Source organism: Pipistrellus kuhlii, unplaced genomic scaffold (genome assembly GCF_014108245.1).
Source record: "Pipistrellus kuhlii isolate mPipKuh1 unplaced genomic scaffold, mPipKuh1.p scaffold_m20_p_8, whole genome shotgun sequence".
Lineage (NCBI taxonomy): Eukaryota > Metazoa > Chordata > Mammalia > Chiroptera > Vespertilionidae > Pipistrellus > Pipistrellus kuhlii.
Genome location: NW_023425584.1, coordinates 31,818,549 through 31,846,323, shown reverse-complemented (window position 1 = coordinate 31,846,323; position 27,775 = coordinate 31,818,549). Strand labels below are relative to the sequence as shown.

Sequence of the window (27,775 nt, the reverse complement as noted above, 5' to 3'; positions counted from 1 at the left end):
TATATACTTTACATATGTGTTTGCTGTATATTAGTGACTGTAATTCAGTAGAAAAAAGGAGAGGAGAAGGAAGAAAAGGAGGGAAGGAAGCAAGGAAGGAGAAAGGGAAGGAAGGGAGGTTGGTTACATGAATTAATAAGCCATATGACAATCTGCCTGGCAAGATAACTTACCAACACAACCTAAAGGAACTTTCTATGAGGTCACCAAGATGTTTTCATCATATTCTTCCCTGATTACCTAACAGCAATAGAGTAAGGGTAGCTACATTTACCAGTCACTGTCCTAAGTGCTTTCATAACTTTATGAAGTATGTAATACCTATTATTATACCCACTTTGCAAATAAAGGAACTGTGATCCAAATGTGGTCTGCCTGATTCCACAGCCTGTGTTTTCTAAGCACCATGCTACACTGCCTTCCTAATGACTGTCTACTCAACAACTATCCCTTCTCTCCTGTTAACCATTTACTCACTGAGGCCTAGCACAAAGGGTAACATTTTCCAAAATTACTCAACAATCAAACAAAAGTGGAACAATATAAATCTCTGACTGCTTTTCAGTTAACTAGATTTATTGAACTATCATGAGTGACTTTGTTGACTTATTCTTTCTAGGCAAAGGATCGAACACAAATCCCCCTTAAGGTCCTGAAGTTACTAATGAACCAACCATTATCCTGCTTCCCTTGGTCCAACTGCAGCTCTCTAACTATAAGGGATCTCTCTATATAAAAGGCTAATATGCTAAGTGTCACTCTAACAGTCCAACCAATTGCTATGACACACAATGACCACCAGGGGGGCAGACACTCAAAGCAGGAGCTGCCATGTGCACTGGCCATTTACAGAGAAACAGCACCATAAACATGACGCCGACAAAACAACATTCAGCTTCCTTGAAGTGGGACACAGGCCCCACTACCACCCCAGAACTATACACTACCAAATCCGCAGCCAATGCTGCCAAGACCCCATGCGCAAAATGCGGCCCCCAGCCCAGCCTGGAAACAGTTGCTGTGGGCACTAGGTAATGACATCATGTAGCAATGCCCAACTTCCTCTCCCTAGTGACTAGCATCCTTGGAGTTTCTTCAGTCCAGGAACACAACTTGCTTTATAGCCAGGTACAAACATTTTACACTTTAACCAAATTTATATAAAGTGTTTTCCCATGCCACATCTCATTTGATCCTCACAGAAGTCCTGGAGTAGGTAGCTAGGAGACTCAGTGCAATACTATTTTCTTTTCATTAGCCGGAAAACAGAAATTTAGAAAGTTTAGAAACTTGACCTGACTGAAAAGAAGTAAGAAATTGTGGACCTTGAAAATGACTTCAGGTTTTGTCACTGTGCAGAATATATTCAAATACTGCTGCAGTTAAATATTTTACCCTTTGTTCTCCCTGCGTGATCTACAATAACAATCTGTTTTGTGTTGCTATTTACTGCTGTGTTGCTGACAATTATCTGAAAGAGAAGTTAGGGTGCTTCACTGGGCTGGAAAAAGTTTAGTTAAATCAGAAAACAGGTCAAATTAAACAAGTTTGTTCTATATATAAAAGGCTAAGTTGGCTCGTGCATGCGCAATACATATAAAGCTCTAGCTGGCATCAATTGCACATGTGTGTTTCAATCTGTCATTGTGATCGTGAATTTGGTTGATACTTCTATTATAGAGAAAGAGCAAACAGTAATATTAAAATACTTCTAATTAATTTCCTTTCAATGAGCATGAATTCATGCATCAGGCCATTAGTATTAAACATAAGATGGGGAAGGAAGGATAAGACAATTCAGCAGATATAAAATGACATGTAATGAACAGGTGCTTTAACATTGACTTGCTTTTCTTTATTTTTTTATTTATGTATTTTTTGGCTATAAAATAACTCCAAAAAGTTACACAAAAGTCTAAGTATATATAACGCATAATGTAAGGGTTATCAGACTACATACCCAGCTGTGCCCAAAGTGGGTTATATGGATGAGTCTTTGCCAACATGTCCACACTCTGAGAGGAATGTTTTTCTAAAAATATTTTTATAGGTGGTTGTCCATTTGGCATAACTGTTGGAACCCAGGCAAGATGATTGGTCAGAACTGCAGTAATGAGTGCTGGCAAGAATCTGAAAACAAAATGCATCCTATCAGATTCTAATCTGCCTTCATGAAACCTCAGGTAAATAGAGTGACAGAATAAAGCAAAGAAAGTACATATTCGCACATGGCCAAACAGCATACAAAAAGAGAGGGTAAAGGATAGGAATATCACTGGGATAAAAACGAAATTTAATTTTTTGGTTGTGTGTGAGTCAAAGAAAATCCTTGAAATAAAGACAGCATTCACAAGGAACTATTTCTGATCATAATTACAAAACAGATATGCAGTTTTAGATGAAAAACTATGAATTCTTTTCAAAGTTTAATTTACACAATTTATTAGCATATAAACCAGAAGTTCTATACATTTCCAAAGTACTGAATGGTAAAATGAAGGAAAGTATTAAACAATCTACCATCAAAGAGAATTAAAAAGAAAATTTGAATTACTCATGTGAATTCTGGAAATTTTGAGGAAAAAAACATGATAAAATATAATTTAAAAAATGGATCACAGGGTCCAGTCAAAATGAAACCATGAAACCACAGTAGTCATGGTTCGATTTCTATTCTGGGTTGTGGGCTCAATCCCCAGTAGGGGGCGTGCAGGAAGCAGCCAATTAATGATTCTCATTGATGTTTCTCTCTCCCCCTTCTTCCCTTTGAAATCAATAAAAACATATTTAAAAACAACAATAAAGAAAAACACACCCACCACTATTTAAAAAAAAAAACAAAAACGTCCAAAACCGGTTTGGCTCAGTGGATAGAGAGTCAGCCTGCGGACTAAAAGGTCCCAGGTTCGATTCCCGTCAAGGGCATGTACCTTGGTCGCCGGCACATTCCCAGTAAGGGGTGGGGGGGGGGCAAAAGGCAGCTGATTGATGATTCTCTCTCATTGATGTTTCTAACTCTCTATCCCTCTTCCTTCTGTAAAAAATCAATAAAATATATTTTTAAAAATGAATCACTAGAATCCTGGCATTTGTTTATACTGTTAAATTTCTTTTTTACGGTATGAAACAGCAAAAGTAAATATAATTCACAAAAAATGGAAAGCCTCAGAGTTTTCTGTAAGATGTCAGGACTTTTAATTTCACATATAGACATTTTTACTGTTTCTTATTCATAAAATTCTGTGGCCTTTTTCCATACCCTGTTTTTTCATTATCTTTTAGAATTCATTTTATTAATATCTAAAAGTTACAAAGATAATGATTAATTGTTTTACTTTTATAACTGAGTTTGATTATAATTTTACATCTAGCTATAGTAAACAATAACTAAGATATTTAAGATAGCTCAGATAAGTAAAGACAGACATACTGATTTTTTGAAGCATTTTCCATTAGAAAAGTGAACTCCTTCATGAATCGATGGCAAAGCTGATTCTTTTCTGGAATCCCCGACATCATTGTAAGCCAAACAGGCTCTCCAATTCGTGGCATTGTGTAAAGATTACAAATTGTTGTCCTAAAAAGAAGAAATTCATAGTTCACAGAATTACACACCTTAAAATAAGGTTACCTTTCCATCTTGGGCCTCACACCTAGATTATTAAAGCTTTTGAGAGGAGACAGACAATAAATCAAGTTGCCTTTTTTTTTGGTCATCAGCACAGTACCATGGAAAATGTTCTGCATATAAACTCATAATATGCTGGTTCTGCCATTGGCTCGGTCCCCAATGACTGTGTGCCCTTAGGTAAGTTATTTCTCTACTTTAAGCATCAGTTTTCTCCACTTGTAAAAGGATAGGACTAGATAATTTCTAAGGCCCTTTCCAGTTTTATATTTCTAAGGTATATGCTGTATTTAAATATAACGAGCAACATAGAAAAGATATTATAAATGGGGTAGTAGCTTATCCATATACCCAGTTAAAACAACGATTTAACCCTAAGCTGTTTGACTCAATGGACAGAAGAACAGCCTACAGACTGACGGGTCCCAAGTTCAATTCAGGCCAGGGGCATATGCCTGTGTTTTGGGCTCAATCCCCAGTGTGTGTGTGTGTGTGTGTGGGGGGGGGGGGGGGGGGCGTGTAGGAGGCAGCCAATCAATGATTCTCTCTCATCACTGATGTTTCTATCTCTATCCCTATCCCTTCCTCTCTGATGTTTCTATCTCTATCCCTATCCCTTCCTCTCTGAAATCCCTTCCTCTCTTTATATATATATTAAAAACAAACAAAAACCCTAAGTTTATTTGCATCATCTAGTTGCCTAAGCTGACAATTTTTAGTAAAGTTCTGAAGGATGATGAGGACACTATAAATGGCATGCTATATTTTAACTTTCAACCTTGTGAAGTTTTCCTTGAATCAACACAAGAAAGGATTCAGTAATTACGGTAGTGCTCTTATGCTTATTTCAGTTATTTAAGCAACAGCTAGTCTTGTGAGTTACTCTCTCTTGAAGGCTTCAAGGATAACTTTAAAATGTCAATTCTTTTCCTTTACATTAGAATCTATTCAGCTAAGTCCTTATACTCTCACCAGACTAAACTCCTGTAAAGTTGGGTCTTAAGAATCTAATTGTTCTCTAGTTCTCTGATAATTCCACAAGAGCTAGCACCCACTTCAGCATAATTTTCTAGCCCCTAGAATCCAAAAAAGGAAAAGAACAAGTTTCACTAAATTGTGACCCATTATGAACACACTATATTCCAATCGATAGAAGTCACAGATACAAGTTAATGAATTTTTAAAAAAATATATCTTTATTGCTTTCAGAGAGAAAGGGAAAGGGAAAGGGAGAAATAGATAGAAACATCAATGACGAGAGAATCATTGATCGGTTGCCCCCTTTAAATCGCCTACTGGGGATCCAGCCTGCAACCAGGCATGTGCCCTTTACTGGAATCAAACATGGACCCTTCAGTCTGGAGGCCAACACTCTTATCTACTGAGCCAAACTGATTAGGGTGGTTAATAAAGAGTTCCTGACAGGACATAACATCATTGCTGAAAACTTAAAAATAAATAGAAGAGAATTAAAGGTATTTTACAGAGAAAAATATGACTAGAATATAAACTAGAGATATGTAAAGATGCTTATTTTTAAAGCATACTAAGAATGTCCAGATATTGCTTAACAATTTGAAGGTAGCCCTAAGCAGTTTGGCTCAGTGGATGGAGCGTCGGCCTGCGGACTCAAGGGTAATTGATTCCAATCAAGGGAATGTATCTTGGTGGCGGGCATATCACCTGTAGGTGTGCAGGAGGCGGCTGATTGATGTTTCTCTCTCATCCTATGTTTCTAACTCTCTATCCCTCTCCCTCCTTCTCTGTAAAAAAAAATCAATAAAATATATATTTTTAAAAACAACAATATGGAGGTTAATAACGAAAGAAATACTCTGTTTCCTTGAAAATAAGACAGGGTCTTATATTAATTTTTTCTCCCAAAGTTGTGCTAGGTCTTATTTTCAGGGAAACATGGTAGTTAAGGGAGCTGAAACCAGTTTGGCTCAGTGGATAGAGCATCGGCCTGCAGACTGAAAGGTCCCAGGTTTGATTCCGGTCAAGGGCATGTACCTGGGTTGCGGGCACATCACCAGTAGGGGGTGTGCAGGAGGCAGCTGGTCAATGTTTCTATCTCTCTATCCCTCTTCCTTCCTCTCTGTAAAAAAATCAATAAAATATATTTTAAATAAAATTAAAAAAGAAATAGTTGAGGGAATAAGAGAGGTTGGATGGGATTCACTTATTTTTCATTATTAGACCTTTCAGAGTGTGTGTGTGTGTGTGTATGTATGTGTGTGTGTGTGTGTGTGTGTGTATATATATATATATATATATATATATATATATATATATATTTGTTTGTTTCTTAACCATTTGAATTTACTTTTGGATTAAAAGAAACACAGTATAAATGAATCAATGAGCTGGTCAATTCATTTGCTATTAATTTCTTCAGTGTATTAGTGTCTACTAAAAACCTGTGTATCATTGGCCAGGGGCAGATCACTAATATTAGTATAGTGGTCCACTGAGAAACACTAAGGCCTTAGTGTTTTGGTGTTTAAGGATATGTACTATGATCTCAAAGTGTATCAGGTGCAAAGAAGGGAAAGAAATTATGAGTAATGCTCCTCACTACATACAATTCTATGTGGTCATCAATGATATAGAAAGTAATGGTGCTTTCTTCCCACTAATGACTATGCCTTGTCCTTCAGTGGTAAGAAGGGCAGGTATTTTCAGTCATCTGATTCTTCATTTTTCTTAATCTGTCCTTAGAGAACGAAAGACTCCTTTAGATGTAAGGGAACTGTGCATATAATTTAGTTTTGCTTGTTGTTATGCATTAAATATACATAAAAACCCAAGGACCACATCTTTCTGAGAGGAAGCTATGCTAACTAAAATGTACTTCCTGCTTCTCTAGGTTTCAGGACTTCTGTATACAAGTGAATCATTTCCTTCCTCTTCTCAACTACCCAAGATTCATTAATTTTTCTGGTCTCAAATAATCACCTAGTTTAAAAATCGTCTAATTGTAATTTTTAATAACCACTTAGTTTTAAAATTAAGCATGATAGCTGAAACCAGTTTGGCTCAGTGGATAGAGCGTTGGCTTGCGGATTGAAAGGTCCCAGGTTCGATTCCAACCAAGGTACCTTGGTTGCGGGCACATCCCCAGTAGGGGGTGTGCAAGAGGCAGCTGATCGATGACTCTCATTGATGTTTCTAGCTCTCTATCCCTCTCTCTTCCTCTCTATAAAAAAATCAATAAAATATATTTTAAAAAAATAAGAAATATATAAATAAAATTAAGCGTGATAGTCTCATTGTTTGCAGTAATATTCTACAGTCACATCAGTAATGATGTGAACACTGAATTAGTGAACACTGAGTCACTGTTCCTAGGGGAAATATAGGGTTAAAGCTCTTGTGAGCCTTTGGGTCACATATTTGCCAATCCATAAATACATAATCTTGTTCTATATAAATTTATTAACATTGAATTCACAGCCAACAGTACAATGACTCATGCCTGAATGAAGCTTACCTAACACATGTATTTTTCTCTGTAAGGCACATCACAGCCTTCTTGCACTTAGGAACAAAGGTCAGCATTTCAGCACAATACTTGAGGGTCATTTTTAAGAGCAAAATCACTAACAAAAAGCTCAAAATGCAAAATTAACTGGTACTGGAGAAACCAAGATGGCGGCATAGGGTAGACACCTGAATGCAGCCTACCACAACAAATTTGAATTTAGAACTGGAAAGCAAGGGAGGCATTGCCCTGAAGCACCGGACAGCTAGCTGAGATGAAGCTCTGCCATCTGGAAAGGAGAGAGAAGGCACACTGAACCTCAGGAACTGTGAAGGTACAGAGAATTGTGAACATGAAAAGGCGCTGGCTTACTCCTGGCGGGCGGAGAGGTAGGGCTGGACCGAGATTGCTGCTGGCTTACTCCCGGCTAGCTTTCTTGTTCGAGAGGAAAACAGAATTGCCCTATTGCTCTGATAGACAGCTCCAGACAGGAAGAGGCCAGACTGTCAGGCAGTGGGCAGAGATCTCTCGGAGGTGTGTGAAGCCAGAGGCCATTACTGCAGCACTTGGGTAGGAGCCAAAGGGAAATAAAGCTTGTCTGCACCAACCCGAGACTCGGCCCCATCCAAGCTGAGCACAGAAGCCCTCCCAGAGGCTGGCTTTCTCTAAGGAGGGACTGGCCAGAATCCAAAGCTTGTCTGCACCTTTACCAAAGAGGTGCGTGCGCCTACAACCAATCTTCCGAAACTCACCGCGAACAGGACTTTTCTAAGGTGAGACTGACAGGGAACCAAAGATTGTCTGTGCCACCCCGAGACCCCGCCCCATCCAAGCGGAGTACAGAAGCCCTCCTAGCTGAGACACTGCTGATCCTCATAGCCAATTGGCTTGGAGATCAACGCTTCCCAGTGATACCAACAAAAAGCAAGGCTTAACAACAAGACTGCACACACAGCCCACAAAGGGCTACACCAAGACTGTCCTCCGCAGGTAACTGGGAAGGCTGTGCTACTGGGCTCTACCAGAACACCTAGCACACAAAACTACTCCATAAAATCAGGGAAACAACTAAAATGCAGACAAGAGGCAGGACACAAAGGAAGGAGATGGAGGAAAAGAAAAGATTGGACATTGAGTTCAAAACTACAGTTATAAGATTATTCAAGAATATCCTAAAAAAAAGGCCGATAAAATAAATGAGACCTATGAGGATATGAAAAGAGATCAACTAGAAATAATAAGGGATCAACTAAAAATGAAGAAAACATTGTCTGAGTCCTAAAATCAGACTGGAAGATCATAAGAATCAAGACAAAGATTTAGAACACAAAGATCCAGAGGACACTTCTCCACAGAAGCAAGAAGATAAGAGAACCCAGAAAGTTGAAGATACAGTGTAAGAAACCTCTGGGACAATTTCAAGCGAACCAACATCAGAATTATGGGGATCCCAGAAGAAGAGAGAGAGCAAGATACCGAAAGAATACTGGAAGAAATAGTGACAGAAAACTTGCCCCACCTGGGGAAAGAAATAGACTTACAAGTCCAGGAAGCCCACAGAACCCCAAACAAAAGGAATCCAAGGAGGACCATACCAAGACACATCATAATTAAAATTCCAAGAGCAAAAGACAAAGAGAGAATATTAAAAGCAGCAAGAGAAAAGCAGGTAGTTACCTATGAAGTAGCACCCATATGATTGTCAGCTGATTTCTCAACAGAAACCATGCAGGCCTGAAGGGAAAAGCAAGAAATATTCAAGGTGATGAATAGCAAGAACCTACAGCCAAAAATAATCTACCCAGCAAAGCTATCACTCAGAATCGAAGGCCAGATAAAGAGCTTCACAAATAAAAAAAAAGCTGAAAGAGTTCATCACTGCCAAACCAGAATTATATGAATTGCTAAAGGGGGTTATTTAGGAAGAGGAAGAAGATAAAGATAAAAATTATGAACAACAAATATGTAACTATCAACAAGTGAATCTAAAAACCAAGGGAATTAAAAAATCTGATGAACAATATTAACTGGTGAATATAATAGAATCAGAGGTATGGAAGGGGAGTGGACTGACGATTCTCGGGGAAAAGGGGAATGGGAGTGCGGGAAGAGACTGAATATAAACTGTGCACCTATGAATGAGGACAATGGGGGGTGGGGAAAGGGCAGAGGGTGGGGTGGGAACCTGGTGGAGGGGAGCAATTGAGGGGGGGAGAGGAACACATTTGTAATAATCTGAACAATAAAAGATTAAAAAAACAAAACAAAAACCTAACTGGTACTATATATATATGAATATATACACTGAGTGGCCAGATTATTATGATCTTTGATCACATAATAATCTGGCCACTCAGCAGTGTGTGTGTGTTTGTGTGTGTGTGTGTGTGTGTATATGTATTAGAGGCATGGTACATGAATTCGTGTATGGGTGGGGTTCAGCCAGCCTGGCCAGGGGGAGGGGACATGAGCAGTTAGCCGGCCTGCCTGCTGGTCAAACTCCTGGTCAAGGGGACAATTTGCATATTAGCCTTTTATTATATAGGATATACACTGAGCGGCCAGATTACTATGCGTTCAGAGATCATAATAATCTGGCCACTCAATATTTATGTCTAAAAGGACATACATATAAAAAGAAATATAGAAATTTATATATATCTATATATGTAGAGAGAATAAGAGCTGAAGTAAGAACACAAAGCACTGTCTTGTTTGATGTCATCTAGGAATGTGTGTGTAAGGCCACTCAAATTTTTCACTGCTCTGTGCATGTTCACAAATGATTGTAATTGTAAAAGCATTGAGTGAATTATGGGGTTATGAATCTTAGCAAGTAATGAATTCACAAAATCAGAACTCATAAATAATGAAGATCAACTCTACACATTAGAGCACTTCTACAGATAGCCTTCAGTTCAATTCCTGGTCAGGACATATGCTTGATTTGCAGGTTCAGTCCTGAATGTGAGGTCTGCAGGAGGCAGCCAATCAATGATACTCTCTCATCTCTGATGTTTCTATCTTTTTCTCCCTCTCCCTTCCTCTCTAAAACCAATAAAAATATATTTTTTAAATTATCAGTTTATACAGTTTTTTTAGATATTGTAAGAATTAGTTAACTTACATAGTCTTTCAGATTTCCACAATGACTAAAGTAAAATAATCACACTAATATAAAAGGAAAGATACTCAATCATGATATATATTTTCAATGATTTTATAACTCATGCATGTTTTAAATTCTATGCAATCTTAAAATTATAAGGCTTAAAATTATTCATACTTCCTTATTACCAAAGCAATTAACTTGCAAGTATTCAATTCAATTGTTCTAAATAAAAATACTGTTTATAACCTAAGAGCAAGATCAATCTTCTAAATGGAATGAGTCTTATGACAATATTTACTATTCTGGTAACCTCAGCTGGGTCTCTAATGACAGTGCTACCTCGGAGCTCAAAAAGGGACTCTTGGCCTTATGCCACAAAGCTTGTGACGGCAGAAAGGAACTGTAATCCAATAATGTACTAAGTAATAGCTCCAAGTTCAAGGGCAAAGATTCATTAACTTGTAATGCTACAAAATATAAAACTCAGAAACAATATTGCAGGATTCTTAGGCAAATAAGCAAAAAGTCTATACTATCTCTCCAGGCTAAAGGAGAAAAGACTAAGTGGATGAAGTAATTCTGAAATGATTCTCTCAAAGGGAGACACATATCAGTCACTTTGTGATCCCTAACATAAGTTCGTATGCATATGTTTGCTTGCCATAATGAGAGCAGTTACAAGCAGTTGTTGCAGCTGTAGGCACAAACTTTGTTGTGCGAGAAAATACTGGTAGAAGACAAACTATTTACTTTGCCATTATCAAGGGCAGTGTTTCCCAAATTTTTGACATACGTGTACTCCTTCTATAATTTTCGTAACGCTGAGTACCCCTCGTACTCACGGTGCAGTGCATAACCCCACCAAACTCTTCCTGTACCCCTGGGGGTACGTGTACCACACTTTGGGAAACACTGATCTAGGGAAAAGATCAAGCAACAGTGACTTGCAACATCAAATTCATATTCACTGTATCCATGTATCCTTGTAGTCCATGTATCCAAGAAAATCTGATTACTATCACTGGTTAAATAACAACTAGTCCCTACATCTAATAGCCCAACAGAGGACAATCCACATTTCTGTTGGAATAAGGGTCTCCTCTGGTCATATTAGCTTGTCAAATGGTCCGACACTAAAAATCACACTGCTGATGGCTCCCTCATGTGCCTCAATCCCAAGCACATTTAATATTTAATAACTTAGGACCCAATAGGTTACAGAATTATACTATCCTTTGACAAAGGAAGAAAATAATTTAAAAAATTAAATTTTATCAGAAATAAGTTAAAGAATACAAATAAATCTTTTTGTGTACACTGCAAAACAACTCTATATTATGAGAACATGGAGAATATGTACCTGAATTCATTTAGGGCATCAACTATTCGATTATAAGCCAAACTCCTCTGACTGGTGTCAGCTGATCTCCGGCTCATTTTCATAGCCTTGAAAGCAATCAAATAGTTAATTCTTATACTCATTATGGGTAAAATATGGGGAAGAAAGTGAAAGACAAAGTCATATATTTCCACAATACTCTACCACCATTTTTATCTAGAAAATTTTAAGGAAGACATACATATTTACAGTGGCTTTCTTTTATACAGTAAGGTCATTAATGACTATAACAAAATTCAAAATTTTCAAGTGTTAAATCTCTTATGGTAACTGTCAAATCACAACTATAAGTATACCAGAAGCCTGGTGCATGAATTCACACGCGGGTTAGGTCAGCCGGCTGGTGGGAGGGACCACAGGAAGTTGGCCAGCCAGCCGTATTAGGGCCAACTGGGGCTGGCTGGCTGTGGGGAGGGACTGTGGGAGCGCACTGACCACTGGGGGCAACTCCTGATTGAACATCTGCCCCCTGTTGGTCAGTGTGCATCATAGAGACCAGTGGACCAGTTGTTCAATCCCAGAGATCAGGCCTAAACTGGCAGTCAGACATCCCTCTCCTAATCCTGGACCTCTGGCTCCTAATTGCTCACCTGCCTGCCTGCCTGCTTGGTTGCCCCTAACTGTCCCCTTCCCCCCTCCCCACCCCCTGCCAGCCTGATTGCCCCTCACTGCCTCTGCGTGGCAGCCTGATCACCCATCCCCCTGTCAGCCTGGTCGCCCTCAACTGCCCCCCTCTGGCCTGGTCACCCCTCATGCTCCCCCTCCCCTTGCTGGCCTGCTGTTCAGTTGTTTGGTCGTCCCTCACTAACCCCCTATCAGCGTGGTCATAAACAGCCATCTTGTGAGGGCGTGAGGGTTAATTTGCATATTACCTCTTTATTATATAGGATAGATAAACTTTAGGTTAAAAATGGTGAAAACATTTTACCATTTGAAAAGTTATCTGTAATGAGTTCCATAGTACCTAAATACTTCAAGTTTTATACAAATCTTGAAACACATCTCCCAGTAACTTAAAAGGTCAGTTCAACCACAGCTCAATATTATGTATATTGACTTTGGCAACAACAGACTACAAAGAGAGACAGAAGCTGACTAAAGAAAATGCCTAACTTCTAAAAAAGTGAAAATGGCCTTTATTCATTTGTTCTGTGAAAGAAAAAAGAAAAAAAAGAAAGAAAAAAAAAGCATTGCTAAAGACCTATTTTCTTTTGACTGATTTAATGTGAATAAACTAACATCATTGTCCTCTCTAGAGGCAGATGATTCTTATTCACTACTAAGTTCCTGAAATGCACCCTCTGCTTTCTAGACTACTCTAACTGGTCTTCCCATCTAAAGCCTTTTACTCTAGTCTATTTTAAACATGCTGCCAAATTAATCTTCCTGAAGCACAATTTGGAGACAGCCTTAAAAACAAAGTCAAAACTTCTCTTAAGCATTCTAGATTCTTTGAAGTCTGTATTCATTAACTCTTCCAGCCATCTCCTCTCTGCATACTGTTATAGGGATTAAGAACTTTAGTTATACCTACTGGTTCACCTTCTGGAATTTCTCCTGAAAAATAATCTGGAAAATTCACCAATATGTTAACTATACTGTAACTATAATTGTGAGAAAGTAGAAATGGCCTAGTAGAAAATTTGTTACTTATGCTAAGGAAAGTGACTAAAATATATTTAAGAACAACGTCAGGCCCCTTGCCCAGGCCGCCCCACACTCCAAAGGAACCCCCACCCTGATCTGGGACACCCTTCAGGGCAAACCAGCCGTGCACCAGGCCTCTATTGTATCTAGTAAGAGTAATATGTAAATTGACCATCTTTCCAACACACAACATGGCTGCCCCCATGTGGACACAAAATGGCCGCCATAAGATGGCCAGCAGGGGAGGCCAGTTGGGAGGGACCAGGTCTGTAAGGGAGGGCAGTTGGGGTTGATCAAGCCTGCAGGGGAGGGTAGTTAGGGGTAACCAGGCCAGCAGAGTAGGGTAGTTGTAGGGCAGTTATGGGTGACCAGGCCTGCAGGGGAGGGCAGTTAAGGGCAATCAGGCTGGCAAGGGAGCAGTTAGGCATCAATCAGGCGGGCAGGGGAGTGGTTAGGGAGTGGTCAGGCTAGAAGGCAGAAGCAGTTAGGGATAATCAGGCAGGCAGGCAGTCCTGCAGTTTGGGAACCAGCAGTCCTAGGTTGTGAGAGGGATATCCGACTGCCCGCTTAGGCCCAATCCTACCGGACCTAAATAGACAGTTGGGCATCCAGATTAGTGCTGGCTGGGCTGAGGGACACACATCCCGTGCATGAATTTTGTGCACCGGGCCTCTAACATACATAGAAAAGGCCTGGACAAGACTTCTAGTAAAACGTTAATGAATTATTTTTGGGTGGCAAGGATATCAGTTTTTCTTGTTATTCTACTATATCTAATTTTTGAAGTTTTGTTTAAAAAATCCTACATATGCTTTAAGACAGCAGTCGCCAATTGGTGGTCTAGGAATCACACTGGTGAGCCATGAGTTCCAAAAGGTTGGCCACCGGTGGTTTAAGAATACAGTTGAAGCAGTGGTCAACAACTGGTGGTTCATGAGGTCCGAAAGGTTGGCGACCGCTTAAGATGCAGCCCAAATGAAACAACATCCCAATAGTGTTACTTTTTTCACAATTCTTTAGTTTCTAGAATAGTGCCTGCCACTTCTTTCCTATGAACTCCTAAAAAAGTTTGGGTTGTTCTCCCTTTTTAGGTATCCTTATTTTCTATCTTATGTTTACAATTTTCCACTTTATGAAAATTAAGTTATGTACTATCAGCAGCAACTGATCACTTGTGCCTTCTTAAATCACTTTCATCACTTGGATAGCTGCCCTATCCCCCAAAAGTACTCTCTCCTTTTTCCTCCTACTTGAATGGCCAATCCTCAGTCGCTTCTCCTCAAATGTTAACTGCTGCAATGCTCCACAAATAGGCCTAGGATCTCTACTCTTCTCTTCTCTCCTGATTGTCCAGCATGGACCTTTTCCTTAAATTCTAGATGTATAAAAAACCATTTGGGTGTCCAGGAGGCATCTCAAACAAACCTCTAATCTGCTGCTGCCAAATATATTCTACCTGTAATTTCCCCATTTTAGTACTGGCAAGTCGATCCTTCTTACTGCTCAAATAAAATTCTTGAGTCAACCTCTATTGCTCTTTATCTTACTGCCCAATTCGGCCCCCATCTGCTAATCTCATTAGCTCTGTTTTTCAAAATATGTCCAGAATCCAACCATGTTTCACCTATTTCACCATTAAGTTAGTTTGAGTATCCATTATCTCTTGCCCAGATTATGCCAATAACCTCCTAACTGGTCCTACAACATCTATCTTTGCTCCTAGAAATCTATTCTCCACCAGCATTAGTGATCCTCACATATAATGTCATTCCTCCACTCAAAACCCCCAATGGTCTCCCATTTCTCTTAAGAGTAATTGACGCCGAAACTGGTTTGGCTCAGTGGTAGAGCGTAGGTCTGCGGACTGAAAGGTCCCAGGTTCGATTCCGGTCAAGGGCATGTACCTTGATTGCGGGCACATCCCCAGTGGGGGGCGTTGCAGGAGGCAGCCAATCGATGATTCTCTCTCATCGATGTTTCTGACTCTCTATTCCTCTCTCTTCCCTTCTGTAAAAAATCAATAAAATATATTTAAAAAAAAAAAGAGTAATTGAAAATGGAGCCCTGTAAGGCCCTATATTATCTTGTCTTCTAACCCAGCCACTTCAACCTCCTTCCTGTTGATCAAGCATCAGGCTTACTCCTAACACAGGACCTTTGCCTCTGCCTGGAATATTCTCCTCTCAGACAGTTGTAGCTTATCTCCTTCATATTTCTGGACCATACATCATTTTATCAGGAGCCTTCCAGACTAGCCTCTAAAAATTACCTATCCTTCCACCAATCACTTCTTATAAATCTTTTTCTGTTTAATTTTTCTCCACAGTACTTAATCCCATCTGGTAGCTTATATGTTCAGTTGATGTCCCATGAGGTCAGGGGTGTCACTTTTTTCATATCTTATCTTAGTTTCTAGAATAGTGCCTGACACGTTATAGGCCCTCAAATATTTACTTATTGAATGAATGGATGAATGTCTTTAGGTCTTTTATTAGGCAGTAAGCCCCTTAAAGAGTTAAGGTTTATTTTGCATCTCCCAGAGCAGTTTGTAGGGTATATGCATAGTACCTGTTAATTTTTATGTCAAATAAATAAACACAATAAGATTCAAAGAAAAATAAAGGATATAAACAAACCAACAACATGACTATGCTTACCTGTTCTATTGCACTCTTTAATTTGTTCATGTGGCTTTCAAAGAGAGGAAAATGTGAGAAAAAAAATTCATTAAATTTGTTATTTTCATCTTCATCTTTGGATAATGAAAAGATTACTCCAATTGCAATCTTCTTTTTTCTCACAATTCCTGGGGTAGGTCCACAGCTTTCATCTGATAGATTAAAGCTTTCTTCTATAGACCTTAAAAACAAATATTTTATTTAAAAAAATATAAAAATAATTAAATTTTAAATTCTATCCCCTTGCTAATTAAATAAAGGCAAACTAAAGGTCTTCTGTTTTATTAAGTAAATCTAAAAATTCTTATCAATTGTAAATTTTAATCATAAATCTGCTGGCTAGTCCTTCCTGGTCAAATTTTAATAAGAAATTTTAAGAGAGTAGGAACACTTTGGTTTAACTAAAAGTCACTAAAATACAGATAATCCCAATTCTATAACTAACCTAAATATGCCTGAATTTTAAGGTTTATAAATGAGTCTGATACAACCTCTTCACTGTTCTAGAATCTACTTATTTCTGTTTTTGATAAAAGCAGTAAAATCAAAGATGAAGGAATACAGGGAGTAAATAAAGGAGAAGCGTCATTATCTATAGTACTTAACATAGACAAAAAAAAAAAAAAAAAAATCACACCACCTTTCAAGCATGAATTATCTTGCCAAAATAGAAACAGGAAAAACTAAAATATTAAATTATGCAGCATATGGATCAAAGTCCTAACAGAAGAATTAAGATTATCAACCTCTTACAAGAAAACAGAGGGTCAAAAGCTTTATGAAGGACTTGACAATCATTTCTTGGGTAAGACACCAAAAGCACAGGCAACAAAAGAAAGAAGAGATGAACTACATAAAAATTGAAAACTGTTGGTTGAGTATCATCCCATGCATTAAAAGGTCACCAGTTTTATTTTGGTCAGGGTATGGGCAACTGAATAGATGTTTCTCTCTCAAATCAATGTTTCTCTCTCTCTCTTCCTCCCTCCCTCCAAGAAAATAAGCTTTAAAAAAATTTAAAGGAAAAAAAAGGTAACCCATGGAATGGGAGAAAATATTTGCAAAGCATTTGTATGATAAGAAACTGATATCCAGAATATATAAATAAGTCCTACAACTCAATAACAAGAAATAACCTGATTTTAAAATGGGCAAAACACTTGAATAGACATTTCTCCAAATAAGAAATACACATGGCCAATAAGCAAATAAAAACATGCTCAACACCACTAGACATTACAGAAATTCAAAGCAAAACCATAATGAGATAACATTTCACACCTATTAGGAAGGCTGTGATGATAAAAAAATAAAAAAAAAGAAAGAAAGAAAATAACAACTGGCATCGATGTAGAGCAAGCATGTCAGACTCTCGGCCCACAACGAATATTTTTGGGGCCCAGCCAAAATAACGGTATGTGAAAAAAGTTTTAATAAAAATTTCATAACTTTATTCTTACAGTATCCTGTTATACATAATTATTAATAACAAACTACAACGCTCACTAATAACTGATTACTATAATCGTGTTGCATTCATTTCCCTTCCACACCTTACATGTAGGCACACCATTTCTCTCCACTAATAACTAGCAGTGGGTATTTTAGCAGACGACTGCCACATCATTAGTCTCGTACTGCCTTGTTTTGTGTGCACAACAGGAAATATTTGCTTTTAGGGAACAAGAAAAATAGGTTTATATGTGTTGCACTTATTAATTTGTGCAGTTATTCAGTGTCAGGTAAGTTAATCTTCAAGAAAAATTTTTTTATTAAAATGTCCTATTGTTTTGTGTCAACAATTACTCATTTATTTCAGTCCTTTATATTCAGCATATCTATATTGAAATAAACCTACATTTCTATGAGTATTGAAGCTTTTTATGTGGCCCACATAAACTTAAACCTTGCTTATTTGGCCCATTTTAGTCTTTTAGTTTGACATGCTTGATGTAAAGAAACTAAAACTCTTATGCTTTTCTGGTAGAAATGCAAAATGGTGCAGCCATTGTGGAAAACATTATGGTGATTCCTCAAAACTTAAACACAGAGTTCTATACAATCCAGCAATTCTATGTCTGGGTATAGACCAAAAAAGAAATGAAAGCATGGACTCGAACCGGTATTTGTACACATGGCCATGTCCATATCAATATTATTCACAATAGCAAAAAAATGAAAACACCCCAAATATCAACAGATGAATAAGAATGAAAAAAAAGTGGTAGAATATACATATAATGGACTATTATTCAGATTTAAAAAAAATGAAATGTTGATTTATGCTAAAACAAGGATGAACCCTGAAGACATGCTAAGTAAAATAAGCCAGACATGAAGGATAAATATTATATGAATCCAATTATATGAAGAATCTAGAATAGTCAAATTCATACAGACAAAAAAACAGAGTGGTGATTTCCAGGGACTAAGAGGAAGGAGGAATGGGGATTAATTATTGTTTAATGGGTACAGAGTTTTAGTTTGGACAGATAAAGTTTTGGACATGAATAGTTGCACAACAATGTGGAAGTACTTAATGCCACTGAACTATATATCTAATAATGGTTAAAAGGGTAAGTATTATGTTACGCATACTTTACCACAAAAAAAAAAATGATTCAATAGATTTAAAAACAATACGAAAGATCAATGAAACCAATAGCTGGTACTTTGAAAAGATAAACAAGATTGGTGAGCCTTTGGCCAGACTCATCAAGAAGCAGAGAGAGAAGACTCAAATAAGTAAAATTGGGAATAAAAGATGTGAAGTAACAACTGACACCACAGAAATAAAAAGGATTGTAAGAAAATACTATGAACAACTATTTGCCAAAAACCGTGGGTGAAGTGGACAAATTCTTAGAAACATACAATCTTCAAAAATTCAATCACAAAGAATCAGAAAGCTTGAACAGACCAATAACTAAAAAATTGAAGCAGTGATCAAAAAAGTCCAAGCAAACAAAAGTCCTGGACCAGATGGCTTCCCTGGGGAACTTTACCAAACATTCAATGAAGAACACCCATATCCTCCTCAAACTAGGAAGATTTCAAAGATTTCATACATCAACATAATTTTACTAGGCCAGCATTAACCTAATTCCAAAACCAGATAGAAAATACAAAGAAAAAAAATTACAGGCCAATATTCCTGATGAACATAGATGCTAAAATCCTTAACAAAATATTAGCATATCAGGTCCAGCAATATATTAAAAAAAAAAAAAAAAAAAAACATACACCATGACCAAGTGGGATTTATTTCAGGGATGCAAGGTTGGTGTAGGGGAGCACAGGAGACTTGGTTGGAGAGGCTGTAAGGACGAAATTCCAAAAAGGGAAGTTGGGTGAAGACGGCTGCCCCTTTATCCGAATTCTGACTTAGGGGAGTTGGCCAAAGGCAGCTGCCCCTAATTGTTCCTTGACCTTTCTAAATAAGCCTGTGTACATGCAGACCCTTGGGTATAAAACCAGAATCTTTATGCTTAATTTTTTGGTGTCCTTGCATAAGGACATTGCAGATACATCGTCCACCAAAAATTACTTACCCTAATGATTGTATCTAAAAGATAAACTTTATCTCAAACTGCTGCTACTGCCGAGACCGGTTTGGCTCAATGGCTAGAGCGTCGGCTTGGGGACTGAAGGGGCCCGGGTTCGATTCCGGTCAAGGGCATGTACCTTGGTTGCGGGCATATCCCCATTAGGGGACGTGCAAGAGGCAGCTGATCGATGACTCTCTCTCATCGATGTTTCTAGGTTTCTATCTCTCTTCCTCTCTGTACAAAATCAATAAAATATATTTAAAACAAACAAACAAACAAACAAAAAAAACTGCTGCTACAATAAAAGCCTGAAGAGGCAGGCAATCAAGGCTATCTAGTTCCTTTAGCCAGGCAGTCCCTTAGCCCTCTCTTTCATAGGAAACCTGTGTCAGGGTAATCATTCATCCATTGCTCAAAGTCCGCTGGTCAGCCCTGGCAAAGATTGTTACAACATTCTTAAATCAATAAATGTGATAAACAAAATGAACGATAAAAATCATATGATCATTATCAACAGAAGTAGAAAAAGCATTTGACAACATCCAGTACCCATTTTAAAAAATATATTTTTACTGATTTCAGAGAGGGAGGGAGGAAGGGAGGGAGAGGGAGGGAGAGAGAGAGACAGATACACACACACAAACATCAATGATGAGAGAGAATTATTAATCAGCTGCCTCCTGCACACCCCAGACTGGTGATTGAGCCCACAACCCAGGTATGTGGCCTGACCAGGAATCAAACCCTGACCTCCTGGTTCACAGGTTGACGCTCAACCATTGAGAAACATTGGCCAGGCCTGGGACCCACTTTTGAAAAAAACTTTCACCAAAATGGGAATAAAAGGATCATATATCAACATAATAAAGGCCATAATATAACAAACCTACATCTAACATCATACTCAATGGGAAAAAACTAAAAATGTTTCCCCTAAGAACAGGTATAACACAGGGATGTCTGCTTTCACCTCTTATTCAACATAGTGTTGGAAATCTTAGCTACAGAGATCAGACAAGAAGAAGAAATAAAAGGCATCCAAATTGTAAAGGAGAAAGTAAAACTGTCATTATTCACAGATGACATGATATTGCACATAGAAAAAGGTAAAGCCTCCACCAAAAAAACTACTAGATTAATATAGGAATTCGGCAAAGTAGGATACAAAATTAACATCCAGAAATCTATAGCATTTTTATATACTAATAGTGAACTCTCAGAAAGAGAAACTAAAAAAACAACCCCATTATCACTGCAACAAAAAAAATTAAGATACCTAGGAATAAACTTAACCAAGGAGGTAAAAGACCTGTACTCAGAAAACCTATAGGACACTAAAAAAAAAAAAAAAAAGAAATAGAAGAAGATATAAACAAGTAGAAGCATATTCCAAGGCCCCCACCTATGCAGCCCTTTCCCCACAGGTTCATCAGCAGTGCGACTAAGACTTAATACAGAGAGAAGGCTGAAAGGGCCTGGAGATCTAAGATGGTGGCATAGGTAAACATCTAAACTACTGCCGTGCACAACAATTTCAAAATTACAACTAAAAGACAAAACTAGACGGAAAGAACAAAGAGCATTCAGTGTACAAACATTGAAATGCTGAGGTACTTGGGCGCGCGTGATACGGGCTGGCGGTGGATCCCAGCTGGTGGCAGCCATTGCTTTCTTCAAAAGAGAGATAAGCTCCCGATCTCTCTGAAATCCAGTTTCTGAGGAGAAGCTGGACTGTCTGCCATTGGTTTGGAAAGTGAGGGTGGCTTGCTTGCAAAGATGTACGCAAGAATAATTGTTTGCTGTGCTGGGGCAAGAGACAAAGGGATGCGGTCGGAAAGGGGAGACGGCTCACTGCCAGCCATCACAGTTTGCCATGCCCTAGCCTAGTGCCGCCCTGAGACTCTGCCCCACACAATCTACAAACACACCCAAGCTCCAAGCAACAGCTTTTGCATATGAATGGCCTTCTCTATTACAGTTTAACCTAGCAAACCTGCAACCTGGTACAAACAGCTCCAAAGCCTCCAGCTTGAAGCAGGGAGGAGAGGACTGTGTTTCTCACGATAGCTCCTGCAGGGTGGCCTCAGATAGTAGCTGACCTGCACCCCATTGGAGATCCAAAAGCCAGTGTACCTAGTGGTCAGTGTGAGACACCAGATTTCAACTCCTCACATCCATACGTGACACATTTGGGAGGCAGACTCAGTGAGCACCAAAACCCCCACTGAAACAAGGCGTGCACCATAAGCATGTCTCCAGTGCAGCAGTTCTTCCATTATAGACACAGCGGATCCTCACAGCCAACTGGCCTGGAGGTCAATTCCTCCCAGTGTACCAACAGCAATCAAGGCTTAACTACACCAAGGCTTTGCACTCAGCCCACAAAGGGGTGTACCAAGAGCGACCACCTCAGGAGATTGGGAAAGCTGAGCTACTGGCCCCTATAAGTCATCTACCACACAAAGCCACTCCATCAACACAGGGAGTCAGCCAAAATGCAGACACACAGAAGCATGTCACAAATGGGAGAAATGGAGGAAAGTAAACTACTAGACAACACAGAGTTCAGAACCACATTTATAAGGTTACTCAAGAATCTTCTAAAAATCGCTGAGAAACTTGAAGAGACCTTCAAGGACCTTAATGAGAATGCCAAGAAAATGGAAAAGGACCAGTCAAAAATTAAGCATACACTGCTTGAAATAAAGAATATACAGAAACTCAACTGTAGATCAACATACCCCAAGAGTCAAACCAAAGATATGGAATATAAGGAAGCAAAAAACACCCAACCAGAGAGGCAGAAAGAAAGAAGATTCCAAAAGTGTGAGGACAGTGTAAGGAGCCTCTGGGACGGCTTTAAGCGTACCAACATCCAGATTTTTGGGGTGCCAGAAGATAGAGAGCAGGATATTGAAGAAATAATGACAGAAAACTTCCCCCACCTGGTGAAAGAAATAGACTTACAAGTACAGAGAACCCCGAAAAAAAGAAATCCAAAGAGGACCACACCAAGACACATCAGAATTAAAATGTCAAGAGAAAAAGAAAAAGAGAGAATATTAAAAGCAGCAAGATAAAAACAGTTTGTTACCTACAAGGGAGTACCCATACGAATATTAGCTGATTTCTCAACAGAAACTATGCAGACCAGACAGGAGTAGCAAGAAATATTCAAAATGATAAATAGCAAGAACCTACAACCATGATTACTCTACCCAGCAAAGCTATCATTCAGAATTGAAGGTCAGATAAAGAGCTTCACAGACAAGAAAAAGCTAAAGGAGTTCATCACCACCAAACCAGGATTACATGAAATGCTGAAGGGTATTCTTTAAGAGGAAGAAGAAGAAAAGGGTAAAAGTAAAAATTATGAACAACAAAAAGACATCAAATACATACCTGCCAAAAAGTGAATCTAAAAAATCAAGTGAATGAAAAATCTGAAGACCAGAATGGACTGGTGAATATAATAAAATCAGAAACACAGAAAGGGAGTGGGCTGAATTCTCAGGGAGAAAGGGGTATGAGGGGTGCGGGAAGAGATTGGACAAAAATCTTATACCTATGAATGAAGACAATGGTGGGGGGTAAGACATGGGGTGGGGTGGGGAAACAAGTGGAGGGGAGCTATGGAGGGGAAAAAAGAGGAACATCTGTAATAATCTGAACAATAAAGATTTTTTTTTTTTTTTAAAGAAGCATGTTCATGGGCTGGAAGAATTAACATCATTAAAATGTCCATACTAACAAAGCCATCTATGGATTCAACACAATTCTTATTAAAATACCAATGGCATATTTGACAGATCTAGAACTAATACTCCAAAAATATGTCATAAAAAAAAACCAAAAACAAACAAACAAAAACTTAAAATACATAAAATGTGATTCCAATCTCTGAAAACCATATGAAAGTATGTTTAAAGAGCTATTCAATCTTATTTATATAAATTGAAGGTTCCAACTCACCACCTAGGAAATACCCCATTCTCCAAACTTGTTGTTTGGCTGCGTCGCCAACGTCTCTGGTAGCTGCTGGCACAACTTCGGGTAAGTGAGGAATTTGGGGAGGGAAATGGCGTAATAAGCAAGCTGCTGAGAGATGCTGACAAATCAGAATAAGAACAAGAATAAGTCAATTACAACTAAACAAAAAGATAAATTTCTTTTTAACAAATTTAAGACAGTGACTCAAATTTTCCATTTTGCTTCATAATTCTCTACAATATCCATTTAATAAGATAACTGTTGGAACAAGATCCCAGAAGAGAAAAATCATATTTTAACAGTGTGTTGGCAAGAGACTCTGAGACAATCCCTCTGGACAAGCTTATCCCCAGCCCCGCCCCAGAAGAAAATGCTACTGTGAAACGAAGCATTATCTTTTATCTCTTTGGCAATGAGACTACCCTCAGCTTAGCTGAACCTTTAGTCCTTAAATTAAAAGAAATATGATGTGTTTCAACTTTAATGCTGTAGCAATTTTAATGCTGTAGTTGGATTTTAAGAACAAAAATTAGTGTCTAAATGTCACTTAAAGATGTCACTTCAAAGTACTCATGAATAATTTGTGCACAGATAGTCAAGCTTGTAAATGTTTGGCCACTTTTAGTAAGAGTCTCAACTATACCTACCCAGTTCCAAAACAAAAAGGTAAAATCTATCACCTGCTCTCTGGAGCATCCTAATGGTTGACAGACACATTCCAACAGAGGTCACCATTGGGCCTAAATGGGCAGTTGGACATCCCTCTCATAATCCAAGACTGCTGGCTTCCAACTGCTTGCCTGCCTTCCTGATAGCCCTTAACTGCTTCTGCCTACCAGCCTTATCACTCCCTAACCACTCCCCTGCCAGCCTGATTGCCCTTAACTGCCCTCCCTTGCAGGCCTGGTCACCCCTAACTGCACTCCCCTACAGGCCTGGTCACCTCTAACTGTATTAGATAGGATGGAGACCTGCTGCCTAGATAGCGGCTGGCTGGTTTGCCCTGAAGGGTGTCCTAGATCAGGGTGGGGATTCCTTTGGGGCATGGGGCAGCTTGGGCAAGGGGCCTGTGGTGGTTGCAGGCTGGCCACACTCCCCAGTGACCCAAGCGGAGACCCTGGTATCTGGAATTTATTTATCTTCTATAATTGAAACTCTGTAGCCTTGAACGGAGGCCTGGGCTGGCCAGGGTGTGCAGGAAGCTTGCCTTCCTCCACTGCCAGGGAAACCCAAGCCTCCTGCTCGCTCTGTGGCCACAGCCATCTTGATTGGGTTAATTTGCATACTCACTCCTAATTGGCTGGTGGGTGTGGCTAGTGAGCATAGTGGGGCATGGCCAATTTGCATATTATTCTTTTATTAGATAGGACAATCCCATTACTGGGAATTATTCTCTTCTTAAAACCCTTCCTGCAGTCTAAAAGTTCTATTTCTTGCATAGGTTTAACAAACTACAACTCTGTTTTTCCTTGGGCTAGTAATGATCTCCTCCTTCCCATTTGATCCACAGAAAAAAAGACATTAAGGGCTTGCTTTTCATTTGGCAATATTTTTAGATTTCCATCTTCATGATTATAACCACATACTGAAAATTTATAAAGTAATCTAAAACAGGGAGTTATTATTATCATCTATGAAAAGGTGCATGTCACATGATATATCATGTTAGATACCAGGACTGAAAACTCAAGAGACTGACCTTATAAAGATTTGTTCATCTGAATTCCCTGACAAATTCAATAATAAAGGGGAGAGGCTTTAACTACCATGCAAACATATGAACCACCAATGAATTAATTCTAAATTACTTTCTTGAAAGATCACATTTTATCAATTAATATCATAAAACTTTGTAAATTAAAGTAAGACTGGGTATGATAACAAATGTAAATAGGTATGGGTTCAGTGAAAAAAACAAATGCTACTCTCTATTTTGAAAAGCTATGTTTTACTAAATTCTAACATTAAAAATAACCCTATTAGAAAAAAAGAAAATACACAATTAAATGACATATGTGAATTTAATGGCTTGAAGAAGCCTTGCGCATCAATCTACCTAGGTCTTTCAAATTATAACTGCAGAAAATGACGTACAGAGATATGAAATTTTCACCTCTAAAATGCTGGATAAAATAATGAGAATAAATTCCAGGCACAAAAGGAAAAACTATATAATATAGAAGCAAGCGTAATAATAAGAAAAATATACTCTCAATTAGTTCCAAAGAACAAAAATATAGAATTTGAAATGAAAGGTAAGATTATTTGAAAGATGTAGACTCTTCATATTAGTGTTTCTCAGCTCTAGCTATCCATCAAAATTAGGTGTTGAAGTTTATCATGCTGTTTCTCAAATATGAATGCCTAACACTTTTCCTAGGCTAAATCAGTGTTCAGGAATCTGAAAAATTTTTTTGAGACTTCATTTTTCTAATGAAAATGTAGGGATTACAATATATGGTTAAGTATGGACAATCAATTTGGAAAGCAGGGACATATGTGATGATACACATGGATTACCACAGTGAATAAAGTTTCTCACAACTAACAATAACTCAAGCCTAGGATTATTTCTTCTTTCACTTATACTGATCTCTGAGTCCTGACAGACAGGTTTCCTTTTAAATGGAATACCTTTCTTCCATGCATTTGCCTGGATAATGCTAATTATTTTTCAAGACATAACTCAAGTATTATCCCTCTGTCTCTTGCCCAGGCTGTTAGGTTTCCTTATCTGGATCTAACACAGAATATATCACATAATGAACCATTACAGATAATTGTCCTGACTGTTCTCTCATTAGACTCTGCTCCTTAAGGTAGAATCTGTGATTTTCTTTTTAAGCTTCACCTTGTTTCAGCAAAAGTTTGTGAGACAAATTTGGAAGAGTCTACATTTGTTTAAAAAAAAAGAAAAAAAAAGAAAAAGAAAGTGTAACATTAGTTCAAAATGCTTAAGTTATTCAGGGCAAGAGATAGTCTAACCATTCAAACTCTAGTTAGGAAGAAGCAGATATAAGCAATATGTTTTTCTATTATACTATCTAGTAAGCAGTCTCTTGAGCGATGCTTTTTTTCTTGTACTGGCTGAGCCTAAGCTAATGTACATTCATCTAGGCCATGCATGTCGAACTCACAGCCCACAACAAATATTTTTTGGGCCCAGACAACGTAACGGTATGTGAGAAATGTTTTAATAAAAATTTCTTAACTTAATTTTTACAATATCCTGTTATACATAATTATTAATAACAAACTGCAATGTTCTCTAGTGACTGATTACTATATTCATGTTGCATTCATTTCCCTTACACTCAGGCACACTATTTTTCTCCACTAATACTAGCAGTGAATATTTTAGCATCCAATTGCCATATCATTAGTCTAGTACTGACTTATTTGGTATGTGCACCAGGAAATATTTCGCTTTTGGAGAACAATAAAAATAGGTTTATTTGCGTTACAATCATTAATTTGTTCAGTTTTTCAGTGTCGGGTAAATTAATATTCAAGAAAAAATATGAATTTTAATTAGAATGTTCTATTATTTTACATTAACGATTACTCATTTATTTCAACCTTTGTATTCAGCATGTCTCTACTGAAATTTTCTGTGACAATTAAAGCTTTTGTGGGGTTTTTTTTGCAGCCCACGTAAACTTAAACCTTCTTTATTTGGACTGTATTAGCCTTTGAGTTTGACATGCATGATCTAGGCCATGTTCTACCAGGTACATTTAATAATATAAGTGAAATACTTTAAATTTAATATATTCTCTCTACGGTTTCTAAAATTCTCTTGTAATATCAATATAACAAGCTGTATACATAAAATTAAAGAATAAAGGCAAAGATAAAAAAGAAAATCAATGTCAGCTAACAATTATCTCATTAAAAAACTGAGTTAATACATGAACCTGGCATTACCTGAGCGTGCTATGCCACTGTCTCTGTCCTCATTCAACTCTCTTCCAGGCATGTCCATTGGATTGCTGTGAACTGTGAATCAAGACAAGACTGTCAGTTATAAAATATATTGCTATTCAAACTGTCGACGTTCCTTTTAAATAGCAAACTCAATCATGCTCACTCATTGCATTCCTTTATTTTTTTTCAATAGCATGGCACAAACCCAACACCATGAGCTATTACTCAGCTGAACAAGCTTTAAGATCTATCTAATGATCTCACATGTAATATGAAAATAATCTATAATATATAAAGCAAGGATGACTAAAATAAGTATTTTAAAAGCATATTCAATGACATAGCAAGATATTTACAATATA

The 27,775-nt window shown here is 38.1% G+C and overlaps 1 protein-coding gene and 1 long non-coding RNA gene across 7 annotated transcripts in view; one reads left to right on the top strand and one right to left on the bottom strand.

Annotated features, from left to right (window-relative positions):
- The window catches only part of FNIP1 (folliculin interacting protein 1), a 96,412-nt gene that overhangs the window by 18,423 nt on the left and 50,214 nt on the right, over positions 1-27,775 (bottom strand). For all 6 annotated transcript variants that reach the window (XM_036424589.2, XM_036424591.1, XM_036424590.1 and 3 more), the window contains 6 exons: positions 27,414-27,485; positions 23,469-23,604; positions 15,928-16,129; positions 11,585-11,670; positions 3,431-3,577; positions 1,961-2,130 (listed from right to left, as the gene is read on the bottom strand). In XM_036424589.2, coding sequence (XP_036280482.1) covers positions 1,961-2,130; positions 3,431-3,577; positions 11,585-11,670; positions 15,928-16,129; positions 23,469-23,604; positions 27,414-27,485 — 813 coding nt within the window. The remainder of the gene's footprint in view (positions 1-1,960; positions 2,131-3,430; positions 3,578-11,584; positions 11,671-15,927; positions 16,130-23,468; positions 23,605-27,413; positions 27,486-27,775) is intronic.
- LOC123651746 lies at positions 2,873-5,437 on the top strand. Its single transcript, XR_006740628.1, has 2 exons — positions 2,873-2,959; positions 5,318-5,437. It is a non-coding gene; the product is annotated as an uncharacterized LOC123651746 (long non-coding RNA).